Here is a 17798-nt window from a genome sequence, read left to right as displayed (position 1 = left end):
GCTTAACGCTAGACGGCTAAACTTACCTGTGAACAATTCCATTCTTCGCGTTGTTTTCCTGCATCGTGAACAAACATGCCAACTTTCTGATGACGACTTACCTGGAACGGAAATAAAGAAGACGAATTTTAATGAACAGTCAATTTTTAAGAGGGATTTCGATAGTAATTTTACATTTTTATTTCTTGATCCCTGAGTCTCTTAACTACCTGTACATTACGGTGAACGGAAACGAGTAAAGCTGTAACAATATCTGCAGCATAGCATGGCGGTTAAAGAGAATGTAACGGAAGCTATAACGAAGAGATTCCTCAGAGATAATCGTCAATTAGTAATTGGTAGCCGTTCGCCCGAGTCTCGATCGTGACTTCGAACAACAATTGACCGAACGATCAACGTCCCGGAGTAAAGATAGCGCAGCACAAAAATAAAATGAAGGAAATAATAATTACGTTGACCAGCAGAGAAGATCGCGACGAATAAAGAGGAATACGGCATACGGCATACGGCGTGCACGTATAATACAATATTTATCGATACCACAGTGTAAACAATTAAAGAAAAAAGGAGCCCTTAAAATGGTTTAAAACTCTCCGACCCTCCACGTTACCTACGTATATACGCAGAACGTGACGTCAAAGAAGAAAATTAAGGATTCGCTAGCCTCTGGTGGTGGAGCCGTGACGTAAGCGGGGACGTTTGACGCAAGAGTTCAGGATATGCCGGGGTGGAAGTGACGCAATTAATTCATCAACGAGTGCAGAGCGTTGCACGCCCCCGCCCGAAGAAGCCGCCTTCGCGTATAAGCGTCATTTGAACCGGGATGCCGCAACTGCAGCGTGCCACTTGTTGATCGAACGAACGGCAACCATTGAATTTGTACGACGGGCGTCGTTGAAAAGTTGAGTCGCCGCTGCGGGGGGTTGGCGAGAGGCTAATTGCACCGTCAACTTGTCCAAGTAGGATCATATTCGAGGCTACGCCGTAAAGGTAGGTGTAATAATATCGACTTTTGCCGTCCGGCCGGCAGTTTTACAGCGAACTTTGACCAGTTCGGATAATGAGGAAGGAAAACCGTTTGAGAGGGGAAATCGACCGAGGACGTTTCTTGTCGTAGAACATGAGAGTAGTAAAAACTAGCCCATAAATTTTTCCGTTACGCTTTCAAATTATCCCGAGGTAATTTTCACTCCATTGCAGATGGTACGTGCTGTTATACAGTATAGCTATATATGAACCGATTTAACCGTTGCTGGCTGCCGCAATTTCGCCGATCGGAAGAAAAGCGATTTACTACGTATCGAGGATCGACGCGCGAGAGGGATTTTTACCGAAGGCGTCGCGACGTCGGCACCCTGACGTTATACCAGGGGGCGTAAGAGCCTCGTAATATGTTGATTCGATGGATTTTCCGTCTCCAACTGCGGCTGGATCTTCGCTCTGAAACTAGCTACGTGTTGCGTTAACCGCGTGAGGAGTACGGTTGTCTGCCGTTTTCACCATTTTCCAGTTAAACCGTGCAGTTATCGGTCCATTGACGATCTTTCTGAGCGGAAAATCGGATCCGGTGTCAAAGGTAACGAGTTACGTAATCGGCAAAGTTGTAATACCGATACTCCGAGCCGGGAATAAAGGTAATCTTGAGACGAGGCTTGCGCGCAATCATAAATTTTTTTCAAATACCGCGAGTCGATTAAACTCTAAGCTTATTCGCTTGCACTCTGAGCCGTTTTTATTGCATCAATTTTTTTTTCGTTGTCCTTTTGATTATCGTAAGTAGGCTGTAAGCAAGGTTGGCTATCGCTTACAGAGATTCTCTGTAATAACATACCCACCGGCATTAGCATACAATAGAATGGAAACGGTCGTGTCACAAGAGCTTGTCAACAACTCGCTGAACTCGCTCTCCATTACCACCCGAATCGGGGTCCATGTCTGTAAAGTTTTACAGCTAACAAATAAATCGACAATTTGATCAAGCAGCATCCGAAGAGCAAGACTCAGATCTCAAATTAATACCTCAACTTTTTTCTTCCTGTAGAAGAAAAATCAAAAAAATCAAGCAAAAACGACTCCCGACTTGAATTATCGCTTCCAAAAGACGTTAATACTTTCGTCTTCGATTTTCCATACATCACACGGTGTCCAAACGACCGATCGTCAGAGTCAATTTTAGATTTTCGGTAGCACGAGGCCGCGATTCGGGGTCAAAAATCGCCGGCATCGTTCGACTGTGATTCGCACTTGCGTATAACCGACGCAAGCCGAATCAGGAGTTGCATCGTTCGAATCGTTAATGCACAAGCGTCACATCCGGAGATTGAAGAGGCCACAGCCACAGTGCGTCGACACATCCATGTCCATAACGGTGTGTACGGTATTCGCGCGTTGAATCGATATCGCGGAATTGCAGCGCCGAGTGAAACAGAATGAGAAGCGTTATTCCTCAATCGCGTGGTTTCGTTTTATTTTTTTACGGCAGCCTTACGTCAACGTCGACAAAAATCCCCCAACACCGGGAAACCTACCTGTAACATAATATTGAAATATCTATGTCCTCTTATGCAGGGTACTCGAACTAATTTCACTGCGTCCTGTATTGTATAATGGTTGTTTAAAAATAGAAATAGACCGTCTCTAACAACTGTCTTAAGAGGCCGGCGCCTTTCACCATGCTCTGGTATAAAAGTACCTTGTACCTTGCAGAGGTAAGACGACCAAAAAATCGTATCGGCGTATTTCTTCTCTCCGCAGCGGCAGCACTTCCTTGTCAAATAAACTGTGCACTCCGCAGCTGGGTAACAAAGTTTCCATTGTCGACGCCAGGTAATAGGCAGATACTCGTGCTGCCGGTAGGATATATACGTTAGCGCACCTGCTCCTTAGGGGATTGCGCGATTCAACTTTCTCCACGTCGCCTTGGAGCAGGAGGAACCGAACCCGGGGCGCGGCGTCATAAGCGCCTTAATGGCTGTGGCTAATTGTTGGTTGCAACTTGATTGCGAACCCGGATCGTCAGTCATTGAAGGACAACCCGGTGTCACCCTGTACGCTTGTGATTCGACAGATATCTCCTTCATCTCGTCGATCGATGGTTGGGACATTGACGAAAATCGAATGGCCTACCAAATGGACCAGTCCCGGAACTTTCTACTAATTTGGAAAAGAACTCGGGATTCTTGCTCAAAATCTCCCCAGTTCTGAGTTAAATGAAGCCGAACCGATGGACCAAGTTTTGTCTGAATCGATTCGTCGATTCTCGAGTTGTTAGCGGGCCAAAACAATTTACATTTTCGCAACTAATTCAGAAACAACTTTCGACAAGCAGGCCGATTTGAACTGGCTGCTGAAAACTGAACTTTTCACTTTCAGAATGATTATGACAGCATCCTTTCTTCTCTGAATTTGGATCTTAAACGTGAGGCTAAAACTCGCGAGCCATTTTCTCGAGCGATGCTTTTTCAGTGGCAAGCTGTTGAATTTTACATGACAATCGTAAAGTGAAATTTGCCAATTATTCTCTGGTTCCAATCTTCCCGATGACAAGCAACAAACCGCTCAGTGAAAATGCACCAGCAGCACGAGAAGTCCTCCTCGATCCATGACGGGGGCGAGGAATGTCTTCTCTAAAACATAATGTAGGTTCAACCTGTCGTATAATAACCGCAGTTACGGACGTCGCGGTTACGTCGTGGCGCGGTTCTAATCAGGGAGAATTGTTTCGTCCGCTGTGTTGTGCCGCTTGTATGGCGGCTTTCTCGAGACGCATTGTCAGCGCAGGTGGGCTCGCTACAATGACCACCTTTGCCTTGCCGAGTATCTGAAAACTTGCGGTAGGTTATACATAAGGGTAGACCTTACAGAGGGTCAAGGAAGAAAAAATCACGATGAAGCCTGTCAAATCAATTCCAAATGGTGAAAAAAAACTTCCCTCAATTTTTTCCAATTTTTATATAATTCCTCCAGTTTCCCTGTTTAAGCAAGAAGTTTTAAATTATTCAAAAATATCCTCATACACTATATTTTATACTAAATTTTATTTCAAGATTATTCGTATGCAAAAAAATCGATACTCTCAAATATTCAGTGAGAAAAAAACTCGCCTCGTCAATCGGACATAATCTAAAGAAAAAAAATAAATAAAAATTTTTAATCGAAACATTAGTATTTATTTAGTCGTCACTGTATATTCGAGAATGTGAATCTTTTTGCCTACGAATAATCTTGAAATAAAATTCAGTACAAAATAGAGCTAGTGAGGATATTTTTGAATAATTTGAAATTTCCCGCTTAAGCAGGCAGACTGGGAGAATGAAATAGAAATCTGAAAAATTAAGCAATTTTTTTTTTCACCATTTGGAACGGATTTGACAGGCTTAGTCATGAATTTTTTTCTTTTTTCGATTTTCTGATCTCACACAAGGGCCACCCTGTTATACGTACATATATATAATATATAGGAATTTAAGATCCGCGGGTGGAAAGGAGAACGCATAAGATGAAAGGGAGGCTGGGCGCGTTTCCAGACGCGGTCTGCACGTGAGATTGAAATTTCTCCGAGGCACCGAGCGTCGAACTCGCGTCACTCCGCATCGACACTTCCGGGTTTGCCTCACCCCAAGCCGCAAGTGCGCTCCGCAAAAGAGAGAGGCTCCTCTCCTCTCCTCTCCTCTCTTCCGCTCTCGAATTCCCAACGTTCCTATCGCTGCACAGCTAACGTTCCCATTTACCGTCCATCCAACGTTACATGCAGGCACAGACACACACACCTCGATCTGCATTTTCGTAAGCCTCTTTTTAGCGGGTCGCCGCCTCATTGTCGCTACCACGCACAGCTATTACTTTCCGCGGAAACGCTGCTTGAATGACGACGAGGCGTTACATTACGGCCGCCACTGTTCGCTCTTGTGCCGATCATGTCTACTTTCGGCTTTCCAATTCGACACCGACAACCAGGAAATTTCTAGACCATTGTTCTACCCGTTGTCGTTTCCTCTACACTCCATACAATTGACTCTTTCTCGATTCTTCTCCCCTTTGGAGATTCGTCGTGACTCGGTGAGTGTTGACAATAGGCCGACTTCTCGACTTGGAACGACTTGATCGAGTATGAATTTCCTCAAAGATGGTATAGCTTCTTAGTTTCTATCCAATTCGTAAACAGAATCGAAGAATGGTTCATATTTCCAATGATAAATTGATTATGGAATACTGTTTTTTTTTTTTTAATTTTTTGATACATTTCCCCAACCGATTTTCGATACATTGCCGAAGAGAATTAAACCTCGGTAAAACTTCTCTTTTCTAAACCTTCCGTTTCCTCATTCTGTGAATATCGTATTCCTGGTCTGCAGGTGCAGCTACCGAGTGATCGTTCGACTGTACAAATAGGCAGTTGGTTGTATAAGGTAAAAGTTCGAAGGTAGGTGCAGGTATGCAGGCAGATTATAGTGCAAGATTAACAACGAGAAGTGATCGAGGAAGAGATGGAGGGCGAAGCGGCGAATTGTCTTATTGGCGATTGAAGCGAGCGAACGGCTGCATCGATTTCCCTAGCCGATAGCGTGGGATCTTGGGGTCGATTAGAATCCTCGCCGAGAGAGAGAGAGAGAGAGAGAGAGAGAATGAGCGAGATGGGTGAATTATGCAAATTCGTCCAAGAGCGAGGCGGCTGGCTGGTTAACGACCGGGGCGCTAGACGACGCGAGATAAGCTAATTTCATTAATTTTATTTACCACATAGGTTGCACATTCGTTCGCTCATGCACGCCCGATTATCTTCTTCTATACGTGCCCCCCGAGATCACGCCATCGCGATTTCTTGCTCGTGCAAATCGGTCGCTTATACCTCTATCGGTGTGTTCGGTTACCATTTATCCACACTATCCTTCTCTGTCGGCTGTGTAAATATAAAATTTACGAATGAAACAATTGATCAAGTTTTACTACATTGGAAAAACTATTGGATGTATAAAAGGTGTACCTACAGAGTATCGAGCCGGTAAAAAATAGTTAATTGGCGAGCTTAATGCTGCGTCGCTAATAAAAATACGAACCAATTTCGTTTTATACATATATTTTTTTTTTCCTCTCTATTTTCATCCATCACTGGGAGACAAATAGCTCGTCTGCCGAAACGTAGGTATTTCCTTGAAGCCTATGTCATTCACAGCCCACTTCAGCGATAATTTCAAAGCAATTTACAGCGATAAAATATCAGACCAGCTGCACTCTGCACCGGCATCCATGGTTCATGGTTCATTTTCAGGAATGAAATATACGGCTGCTGTAGTACGCACATAAATATGCGCACGTCACTGTATTTTTTCCCCGCACGGTTCGTTCACTTTTTTATTTTTATTTTCATTTTATCGTACGTAACTAAAATACAACAACAAAATACAGAGCAAGATTTATCCGTCAGTAACGCACAGTGGCTGGTGACCGCAACGACAGCGAAGGAAAAGCTCGCCGACTAAGAAACGTAAAACATAATTTGATTCACGGTAATGGAAAAATATTTAGCGCGGCATCCTTCGTTTCCACTCATTTTATTTGTTAATTTTCTCATTTCTAATATCGCGGGAACTAACCCTTCTCATCGTCGTCCTCACCCTATCTTTACTCATCCGCCGTGGCTCTTTCTCCGGACAGCTATAAAACGCGAAAGACTCGTCCCATCTTTTTGCCCGCATCAAAAGCAAGCCTGGTTGAAGTTTGCCGACGTTAATTCGCTTCCCAATCAATGTCACGCGAATTACACTCTACGGTAGATGTACCTTATACGAGAAGACTTTGTGCTGCCGCAGGGGAAGAGGATGTACGTACAGGAAGAGCACACGTTACTTTTCACGCATCACGTGACGTATAGGTATAAATTTGTAACACCATCGGATACGTGAGAGAAGCGATAAGAAAAAAAGAAAAAAGAAGAAGAATGACGTAAAATATTAACAACGAAACACCCTTAATAAACAAGGTAAATCCAATTACCTACCCAACAAATTCCACCATAGTTCTCCTTTCGGAATCGATCGATTCGTCGATTCGTCGACTAATTATACAGGCGAACATAATTAGCCCGGCAAAGTTAAATTGCCGGTATCAAGCGGGGGAAACAACGCGGTATTCCCGGGCAAACGGGCATCTCGACGGTCTCCTACAGGGATCGTCTAATTGCGGGTGATGGTCGACGGTTCGTCCGATCGCTCTGGAATCCGCGTTAGCTACACACAGATATATACGTTATACGTACAAGTCAGTCGATCCACGAAGGCAGGACTCGTCCAGGAGTGAAGAGGAGAGGAGAGGACACGGGGCAGCCCCGAATGGATCGAGGAGTGATCGAGTGTGCCTCGGCGATGCGCCGCGCTCCTGATCGTCGCAATTATCCTGGCAGTCCCGTCTGCCGTCGGTCGCGTCCTGCGCCGCGCCGACGAGATCCTGGCACCTCTTCACCTGTTCGTCGTTCCTTTCCTTACCGCAGTCTTCGGAGCACCGTCCGCCATTTCTCGAACGCGGGGCGGCGGCGGCTATTAGCTGCACGATATCTTCTTCACTCCCCTGCAGTCCACCTCTATTCTCCTTTTCTCCTCGGCTAGGTCTGATGTTTAAACGTATTTAAAAAAATCGTGATATCAAGCTCGTGTTCTTCGAAGATGCCTGCAGGGTCGAAGAGTACGGCACAGTGGGAAAAATACGATGGATGAAAGAGAATGCGAGGTTTATAAGGTGAAACTCGAGTTAGTCAACTTGCATTTCTTTGCAGCAATATCTTCTCAATGTAGTATTATATTGGGTACAAGAGAATTGAAAACCGTAAATGCGAATAAAGAAACTCAAGTATTGAAAGCAATTTTAAATATTCATGCAATGTAACATAAATTCGTGTCGTTTAACTTGCCGCCACCTAGATTTCTTTTTTAACCGACTAATTTTTCCACCGGACCGAACGAAGCAGGCACCCTTAAATTCCGGTTTCTCTTAATTCGCGGCAGCAGGCGTTTCCTTCCTCGTTTCGGCAATGCGATAAAACCCTGGTCAAAGAGCTTCCCTCTTATCGTCGATCGGTCGTCGCACAAATATGCGCACGCCGTTGCAGGATACATCTGGTATACCTACGTGAGTATTTTATAGGCGCTACTTACGCGCGTAAGCTCGACTCGTATGCTCGTGTGGCATTAAAAGGCTTTGAAAATTATGAAAATAATCACTATGCATACATGCGTCGACGTCTTGTTCGCGAATATAAAACGCTTTGCGTTATGCCTTTACGGTGGCGCGACGACGACGCTGATAACGTCAGGTGTTTGCACCTGCGCACGCGAGGTATGTGTATGTATATATACGTAACATATCGCAGATTATTTCGCACGCCGCTGCAGCTGCGGCACAATCCTCTGCGTATAGTCGTCCTGCTGCACTGTCCACACACGTCAGACTTTAAGATGTCAAATAAGAAAATAAGAAATACAATTGCGTAAATATTTTCTCAAAGTATTCGTTATTAGCGTTATTATTTAGTGTTTTTTTATTTATTTATATATTTTTATTTTCAACTATTACATATGATTCTTCGCAGAAGTTAAAAAAATCCTTCAATATATATATATAGAAATAAGGGTATAGAAATTATTATGTTCATTGCAAAGTTTAGCTCGATTTCGACTATTTTTTTTTTCTTGCGCTCAACAGAATTCGAATACAGATTCGATTGTTCATTTCTCTGCGGAGCGGTTCATCCGACGAGAGAAAATAATTCAGCCTGCAGTTACATACGGTACAATAAAAGGCAGCGATTCGAGATGACGCGACGAAAAAAATTGAGTATATGACGTCAGTCTCATACTACGGATAAATGAAGGTATAAATAAGGTACATACATGCATCTATATGAATTTATGTACAAGTATACCATAGGCGATATATTTTTCTGCCATATACGTCGACGGGATTGCGCGAGAGGCGGTTGTTGCTACGTTATGCATGCGCAGACCGTACACGTATACCTACACCAACGCATCCCACGGAAGTATGCGCATGAAATACAGCGCGCAATATCTCGGCTATATAAATAGCGTGTGTGTGTGTGTACATATATGGTGCAAAATACGCAGCAACAGCAGCAGCAGAAACCCGGTTGTTGTTGCACGAGTTGAAGGAGGAGGAGGAGGAGGACGTGATACTGTCGTCAGGTGAGGTATTATACCTTATATATAAATATATGCTGTAGGCTTGACGATATTATACACTGCACATATGCCGATTCCGTAAGTTTGAACAACGACTTGGAGCGGAAATATTTCGCAAGTACGTGTACATTTCGTGTATAATAATATCAAAGAGAAAAAAAAAACGAAAATTAAAAAAATTTACCATATACAATATTATGCCGCACGATTATTAAAAAAAAAAGAAAATGTAAAAATAAACTTTACGCATCGTGAACGCATTTGCGAAACCGTATGAGTTTCTCGGTGTAACCTAAAACACCGGAGCATGCGTGGATGCACGCAGGCAGGCTTGTTGCGGATAGGTAGACGCGGTTACTTCCGGTCTCGACATTGTCCTGCAATTCTTCTTCTACAACGCGTTACACGTAGGTACGTAAATTTGTGTAGACTCTCTGTCTATGTTACACAAGTTTAATGGGTATATACACGTTGTTGTACAGTTGTGAATGAGGTCCCGTTACCAGATCCGTCACACCCCAGAGACACGCGCTGCTCGCGGTGAACGAGGCTTCAATTTATCTACCTATGGTACATGCCGAGCGAATCACGACTTACGACTGTCCGCCTCCTCCTAGATCTCTTCTCCTCGTAGTGAAACAATCCTGATTTTTCTTTTGCTTTTTGACTTACGATTCGCGAATGCAAGTGTACCCGTACCAACCAACCAACCGCGTAATTCTTTCTACATCGTTGGTGAAATTAAGTCTTGCGCAAAACCGTGATGTACATACACACCACAACTGTGTGTGTAACAATGTACGCTTGTATGCGTTTAATAAGGACACGTGTGCCGAAGAGAATCCGTCACGGGTTTAAACGTCGCGATTTCGCATTTATAAACGCGGCGTAGCGCCGCCGAGCGGAAAAGAGGGTAAAGGAGAATATTTTACGGCCTATGTACATACATGTCTCGCCATATTCTCTGTGCAGAATTTTCACCAAATTTGTGTACAAATTTGTCGATTTTTTATTCATTTTTTCAATCGATTTACCTAGATCCGTATATTGTACAATACGATTAAACGTTCCAAAGGTCGAATCGAGGCATTTTATTAGAACTTGGATGAGGAAATTTGTCATGTATTATGTCTAAAAGATGTGTGTGTGTGTGTGTGTAATATTTCAGCGATACATGTCGTGACCCAGATACTGTAAAGTTGACGTTGCATAACGTTCTCTCGCGTAACCTTGCAAAGGCGTATACAATATGATGTACATACACACACACACACATATATGTATATATACATATATAAACCGTTCGAAGTTACTCGAAGCCGCAGAACAGCACGCGATTTCTGCGGACGAGCGTAAGAAAATTAGCAAATAGAATCGATGGGTAAAAAAAGAGCCGAAAAATATATGTATACGTAATGTGACAACTGACACCTGACACATCGTCGCAAAATATAAATGATCAGGTTTTTTTACTTTCCTTCTCTCATTCGTTAATATAACGAAATTTTCTGTATTACGCGAAGAATCCTGACACGGCGCATTGTTTCTCTCCCTTCCAGCATGCGGACACAGGCGTTGTACTATATATATATATATATATATTTATTTATTCGCGGGCGTAAATATATACATGTATATATATATATATATATATATATATATATATATATATATATATATATATATATATATATATATATATATATATATATACATGTGTGTATATATATATATATATATATATATATATATATATATATATATATATATATATATATATATGTACATACTCAGGTACGCAACCGTTGTCCAAGTCGAGACGGACCGGTGCTAATTCTCCCTGCATGCAGGTTTTGACGGAATACTGTTATTAGCTTAAATGCAGGTTTCACTAGCGCCACGGATCGCGACTGCAGCGCATTGTGCGTACATGGAGTGCATGACGCCGGGATAAGACTGCCTGCCGAGATCCTTCGATCATCGCAAGGCGGTGTTCCTAATGCTGAGTTTCGCGTGACGCGTCCTGTGTATAATAATAACAACAACAGCAACAGAAACCGTGAGAGGTTATTATCAAGGATCCATGAAATACCGCCCAAGGATGATAGGAATATAGTCAAATATGCGGTGGTATTGCTATACAATATCGTCGTCGACATCATCATCGTCGTCATTATCGTCTACATTTCACAGGTATCGCGCAGCCTCGTGCTCGACGTCAACGATCGATCAATTATTAATCATACGTCACCACTGATTAAAATACAGCGTCGTCACGTTGAGACGGACGGACTTGGTTCCGCCTCTACATCGTAGCACTCCACAGGATATGCGACGTTCCACTCGCTCGGCTTTACTCGATTAATTATAATAAAATACCTACCTACCTGGTTATAGCGCGCGCACCTTGAACAATATACGTTCAGCAGCTACCAGCCTCACGTGACTAAAATTTTAATCAGACTCGGCTCGACGCGGTGCGTGTAGAACGAATTCCATTACAGGGAAGATCCCGGGTATAAGTTGCACGAAAAAAAATAAATAAATAAATAAATAAAAAACAAATATACCTACAAATACCGTCGCGAAGTGTCGCCACGTTCTGACGTCATCCTGATACAGTACAGGCTACTTCAAGATTCGGCAAAGAAAAGAAAAAAAAAGAATTAAAAAATCAACCACGATGTAACTACGGTTGTTAATACATTTCCTAATCGATGATCGGTGATACGGTCCTCTTCTCGAGTGGATAGTTTCGTCTGTTACTGGTACGTACAATCCTGCGTTCGCCATGACCGTTGAATGAGAATTGACAACTCACGCAGCACGCAGGAGTGCGTGCGTTACGCCTCGTGGAATGATGGAGAAGCCACCGCTAGCAACGGTTAGTTCAGTCAATGTCCCGTTCAGGCAGAAGCTCTACGAGCCCTGCGAGAGATGTACACGCCCTCTTTCCGTCCGCGTTGTACCTGCGACCTGACCCGAAGCGTCGATCATGCCCCTTGTGCGTAGACTCCAGAGTCCAGAGTCCATAGTCTAGATTGTATATTGTCGGACCAAGACGGGGTAGTGGCTGCAGCTGGACGCCATGCTAAGTGGGTATGGGTGGTGCAGCTTCTCGGTGGCGGACAGGTTAGTCGGACGTCGACTGATCCCGGCCTCTCGTCATCCGACAGCCCGAGAGGCATTCTCGCAATCATCGGCACCGTTTGCCGTTCGCCTCGACGAGGTTCGCCACACAGGAAGTTGGTGAAAATTACGGAAATGGAAAGGCCGACCCGGCATGCACGCCGCGACGCGACCGTTCGGGCGTTATAATACCGTGCGGAAAGTAGTTGTTGGTAGGTACCGCAAGTAGAACGAAGGGGGGAGAGGACGAAGGTATCGATCCGAATCTCACCGTGATATATAAATTCCTCTCGGAATCGGATGAGGAGGGAACGGAACTTTTACGCCTGACATCCAAATTCTGACATGTTTGGAAGCGATTCGGAGAATAAGAGAACTTGTACTTCCAAATTCAAGCCTTGGAAGTTTGGGAGTGACAAACCGTCGCGGTTATTCATAATAATAACTGATAATAATAACTTCACTGCCATTCTTTGACGAGCGTTCATCCGACGGTAGGCGAGCTAGAAGACGATGATGGCGAAGAAGATCACGAGAGAGAGAGAGAGAGAGAGAAAGAGAGAGAGAGAGAAGAGAGAAAGAGAGGGGACAATGGAAGGGCGCGGCGGGCGGTCGGTCGGTCGGTCACTTGTTGCAGTCCTGTTACTTCACCTCTTCTAGCTCTACGATTTCTCTCTCTCTCTTTGTCGACCGAGCAATTTATGAAGACCTGGTGTTACATGTACAATTTTGAGATCGCAGAGAAGCACCGAGTTGTACAGACATGAAGCGTCGGAACATGAAATAACCGAAAATACGACGACGACCTCGAAACAAACCATTCCTTTCCAAATTTGCACGTTTGCAGACTTGTTGTAATAATGGCACGATAATCCAAATCGTGATTTTAACTTTTCTTTCACAATCTTTAATTGAGTGTCTTTTACCGCGAAGAGTAGCAGCCATATTACCCTGTAATCAGTTCTTCTTGAAGAAGAAACGATCCTCCCCAGATTTAAGTGAATCGAGGTATTACCCCTATAGCGACGCGTGGCACGAGGTAGAGATTGTTGTAATCATGTAATCTGCACCGAAGTAGCGCATACAGCCCGAGGTGTGAACGCACTCGGCGAGATTGTGCAGTCATGGTATTATATATGTATACATATAGACGACGTTAGAAAGCAATGGGGTATTGAAATAATAACGCGAGTGTGGTTATTGCGGCAGCTGAAACGCACAATGCACAATGATGTGTAACCCTGCAACGCAGAGAAAAAGGAGTGAAGGGGGCCGGAGGGTACGTCTTTAAATTCACGACTATAATACCACACGCGTATGAATATTCAAACGTTATATAAAAAGTATACCATGCTGAGCTTAAAGTTCGTATCAATTTATCGATACATTAAGCATAAAGTCGATGCAAAAGTTGGACTACATGAGACACGTGGCCTGAAGGTAAATCTTGCGTACCTGTTTTATTTATGCATGAAACGCTTATAGAGAGGTGAGACAGACATGTGGAAACGTGAGAATTCTGGGTCGTGACTCGCGAGTGACTGCAGGCTTGCGGGGCATCGCGTCGCTGCTAAACGGAACCTCCATTGTATTCAAAGTAGCCCAGGCGATACGCGGAGTAGAGGGAAAAAACGGTTGGAAAAACTGGGAAAAGTTAGTGTAAATTAAAGTGCTGCGTGGTGTTGAAGGGAGATTTAGTGTCACGAGTTAAGGCGGGCTTGACAGCTCCGAAAATCAATTCCTCACATCCAAGATCCGCCACGAGGCTGAAGACATAAGCAGCCTGAATCAGCAGGGAAACGTTCGAACGTTCATTCGAATGAGGTAGTGTTGAAATATAAATTGAACGTCGATATTAGTTGTATATATATATATATATATTCTGTTTATTAAAAGTTAGTAAAAGTTAGTATATTCTGTTTATTAAAAGCTTAGTAAAAGTATAAGTTGGGAATTCAATGCGTTTGAAGAAATTTTGATCTTCGGTCTTCACTACCTGCTGGGCCCATAAAATATCCTGTGTACATTTTTCATTTTACTTCCACAACCTATATCAGGTTATGGGCCCAGCAGGTAGTGAAGACCGAAGATCAAAATTTCTTCAAATGCATTGAATTCCCAACTTATACTTTTACTAAGCTTTTACAGAATTATGACGATAAAACTAAACTGGATATTCATATTTCCATAAAGGTCAGCACATTTGGCTGGTAGTTTCAGCTTCATAGATCCGACAACTTTTGTACCTTTACTGAACAAAATCATAGATAGGTACGAAGGAACGTGCAATAGTTATAAGCAAAATTCCGAGGGATGAACGAAACCGCTTCGGCGAGCACTGTAAAACCTTTTGGAAAGACCGCGTTCCGTATGGATCACGGCGCAGGGTTGGCCAAACACGAAGCGAAGGTGGGACACGGTTTCCAATAACCTGACGGGGACCGGAGGGTATCGGGTCGCTCGAATCGACTATCATCACCGTTCAACCCCGGCTAAAGGTTGATATTAGGGCTTGTAGGGCGTTAGCATATACAAACACCAGGACTATACGCCAAAAGTAGGAAGTGCGGACACGACGACGGTGACTCTGTTACTACGAGTCGTCTCTTCGTGTGTTATAACGGATATCCGCGTTATTTGTTGAACCTCGGGGGCTCCAATTTTTGCAAGTTTAGATTTTCGCCTGTGATCCTAGGTAAGAATCGTCATTTACCGTCAAAACGTCGAATAGCATTGAGTTTCGGAAGCAATCGACGTGGCGGCTGGCAACCCTCCGAAAACGTTATCGAATCAATTCTACGGTTATAGCAGCGTCAACTTGCAGGGCGATTTGTTATTTAACCCTTGATGGGAAAACCTTGAGAGGAAATTACGAGAGTAATTATTATTTGGAAATCAAGGTTCCGCTTCGTCGTCCCATTCCGATTTCGCATGGAGTGATAACGTCTGGTTTAGGAGGAGGACCGCGTTCATACGTCAAACCTCGTTTTCGTAAATTGATTCACATACCAGGTTCCGCGTGTAAGATACATGTGTGTATAAACCCAGGAACGCGATTTCCTCTCCAAGTAAGTACGTAATTCTTTCGGCGCGTAACGTAAAGTCCAGAATGCCTTCAATCGGGTGATTCATTCTCTCGGTCATGAATATGTGTACGCAACGAAGAATCCAAACTTTATCGAACATTAGCGTATAGTCATTTGGTCCAAGGGATGAAAAATTACAAAATTTTCCAGACCGAGGATGCAGTGATCCCAATAATATATGTCCACAAACGTGTGGAAATGAGGACAGCGATAGAATCGATGAATACTTGAATCTGGACTAGTGTCCGTGATAAAAATTTCATTAATAAAAAATCTCTACAAGCAAGCCTGCGTTTTCTTCGACTTCCATGGTTTGAAACGTACCCGATTCGCTGAAGTAGCCTCTTTACCCGTGATGTAAAATTTTGCTTCGTAAATAACCCGAGGGGCGTCGCCCCATATTGGCCGATATTCCGGTTGCCTGGACTGTGAATGCCATTGCGGAATATGCAGGACGAATGGACATCAGTAAAGTAACATACCGCGAACATGTGCGCGACGTAGTGACGCATCGGCAGGCGAAACCGAAGTACGGTGCGGCACAACGGCAGCGTAATGCCCTGAGCAATGCATCACGGAGGGATGGGATGGATGGAGGTGGAGGTATAGAGAGAGAGAGAGAGAGAAAGAGAGAGCGGGAGGCCATTCCCAATAATTTACGATCATCGATCCGTTGCGGTGCTCAAATTCGCTAATTACGCAATAATTATACGGCCTACATCGTGCGGCGCAGAACGGAGCGCGGGTGAAATGGACCGGAAATTTATTGACCCCTGACCGAGGCAGTTTCCTGTTTGAACGGGGTCAATATTTGCCCGATCTAACCGTGTCAATAGTTCATAGAGTCGCGGGTCGGGCTTCTATTGGCCGGAACCGCGTTCCCCGGTAGCTGCTCCACTTGACAATATTTGATCGTCGCCCACGCGATATCAAGGCTCGTTCTTGGTATGCGGTGCAATGGACCCGCCAGAGAGGAGTGCCGTCGAAGGGGTGAAGGGCGAACCCTGGAGGACCAAATCTTGGCCCGAGGATGCATTATGCACCGCGAAATACGGAGGCATTCTGCACGGAGTGAGGGAGAGAGAAAGAGAGATAGTTCTCTCGACATAACGCCGAGCGGCTTCCGTTCGTTCACATATATATACCGCAGTGAGGCAGGCTCCATCCTTGAACGTATTTGCGCACCGGAGTACCAAGTACGGCGATAATAGATGCTCCAATTTATATATTTATAGTGGCAGGAGCAGCCAGTACGAATCGCTGTAATGATTTCAGAGCGTGGATCATTAAGCACGGAATTCGCGTAGCTGTAGACAATGCAAAGGTCAAAACTAGGCAAACGTTTGGCTTTTTCTGATCACTCCATGTGACAATGGCGTCGCGAAGTCAGTTAACGATCTGGTACAGACAATTCCTAACGCTAACGCGACTTCTCGCACAAGTCTGTGTGTATAATCCGAATGATCGGCGAGTATATGTATACGTATATCCCCTTACATAAATAATAATTGCTTCAGTAACCGGTTAAACGAGTCTCAAGTGCATTATCCAGGTCACTCGATAGAAAAAATGGAAATTGTCTCCGCTGTACCTACAACGCGCTTCTGGTTGAAAACTTACTTCGGTATGCAGAGCTAGAACTATCGCAAGTATTACCAACCAGCGAAACATCTTACAGTCGCATCGCAGCTGCGTCAGTAATAGGATTATCGAAAAAGTACCGCTTAATATTGATATTTAACATCAATTTGATGGTTCTTCTGTTTGTGGACAAATTTTTGTCTGCAGTAATAGTGGAATGGTTGGTATTACCAGAGTCAAGAGAGAAAATGGATAATTTCCAAATCAGCAATAACGAAGAGTTCGCAACAAGCTAGAAGAAGATTATGAGACAGCCGAGAACAAGTCGCAACATGGGATTGTAACACCCCGCAGCGCAGGTCCGTCTGTGATCTATAAGTAGAGAGGAGAAGGATGTTTGTCTCCAAACACTCGAGGGTCGAAGAGGTGTGTTTCGGGGCCGCGCTGGAATGCTACGTGTTGTCGAAGCGAGCTATGTTTTCTCTCGGATGAACATCGATATCAGCCACTTAACGTTGTTTGTTAATAACGCGACAGAGTGCGAGGGTGTCGGGTGTGCAGCGCGCTGAATAAACGTCACGTCACTGCTGCCATAACCGTCGGCCACCCTCCAATGTTCGCGTTCAGCTCCTGCTCGAGTCACCGAACAATGCCACCTCATCCCTCTTGGAATCCAGTTTCGCCCACCCTCAGAGGACGGATGACGGTGGATGGGAGGGTTGAGGCGTATCGCCGTCTCGCCCCCGCGGGCGATATGGAATTATAGGAAAGCGCTCCGCGCATTATCGCCGACGACACCCCAGCACCCCGC

General features: G+C 44.3%; 1 protein-coding gene across 8 annotated transcripts in view; it reads right to left on the bottom strand.

The window, feature by feature from the left end:
• LOC124185867 (neurogenic protein mastermind-like) overlaps positions 1-17798 on the bottom strand; it is a 125533-nt gene that overhangs the window by 70989 nt on the left and 36746 nt on the right. For 4 of the 8 annotated variants that reach the window (XM_046577066.1, XM_046577067.1, XM_046577068.1 and 1 more), the window contains exon 2: positions 27-101. The exons of the other annotated variants lie outside the window; for them this stretch is intronic. In XM_046577066.1, the coding sequence (XP_046433022.1) occupies positions 27-101 (75 nt within the window). The remainder of the gene's footprint in view (positions 1-26; positions 102-17798) is intronic. 8 annotated transcript variants of the gene reach the window in all.

Source organism: Neodiprion fabricii, chromosome 6, assembly GCF_021155785.1.
Source record: "Neodiprion fabricii isolate iyNeoFabr1 chromosome 6, iyNeoFabr1.1, whole genome shotgun sequence".
Lineage (NCBI taxonomy): Eukaryota > Metazoa > Arthropoda > Insecta > Hymenoptera > Diprionidae > Neodiprion > Neodiprion fabricii.
This window is presented reverse-complemented; position numbering and strand designations above follow the sequence as displayed.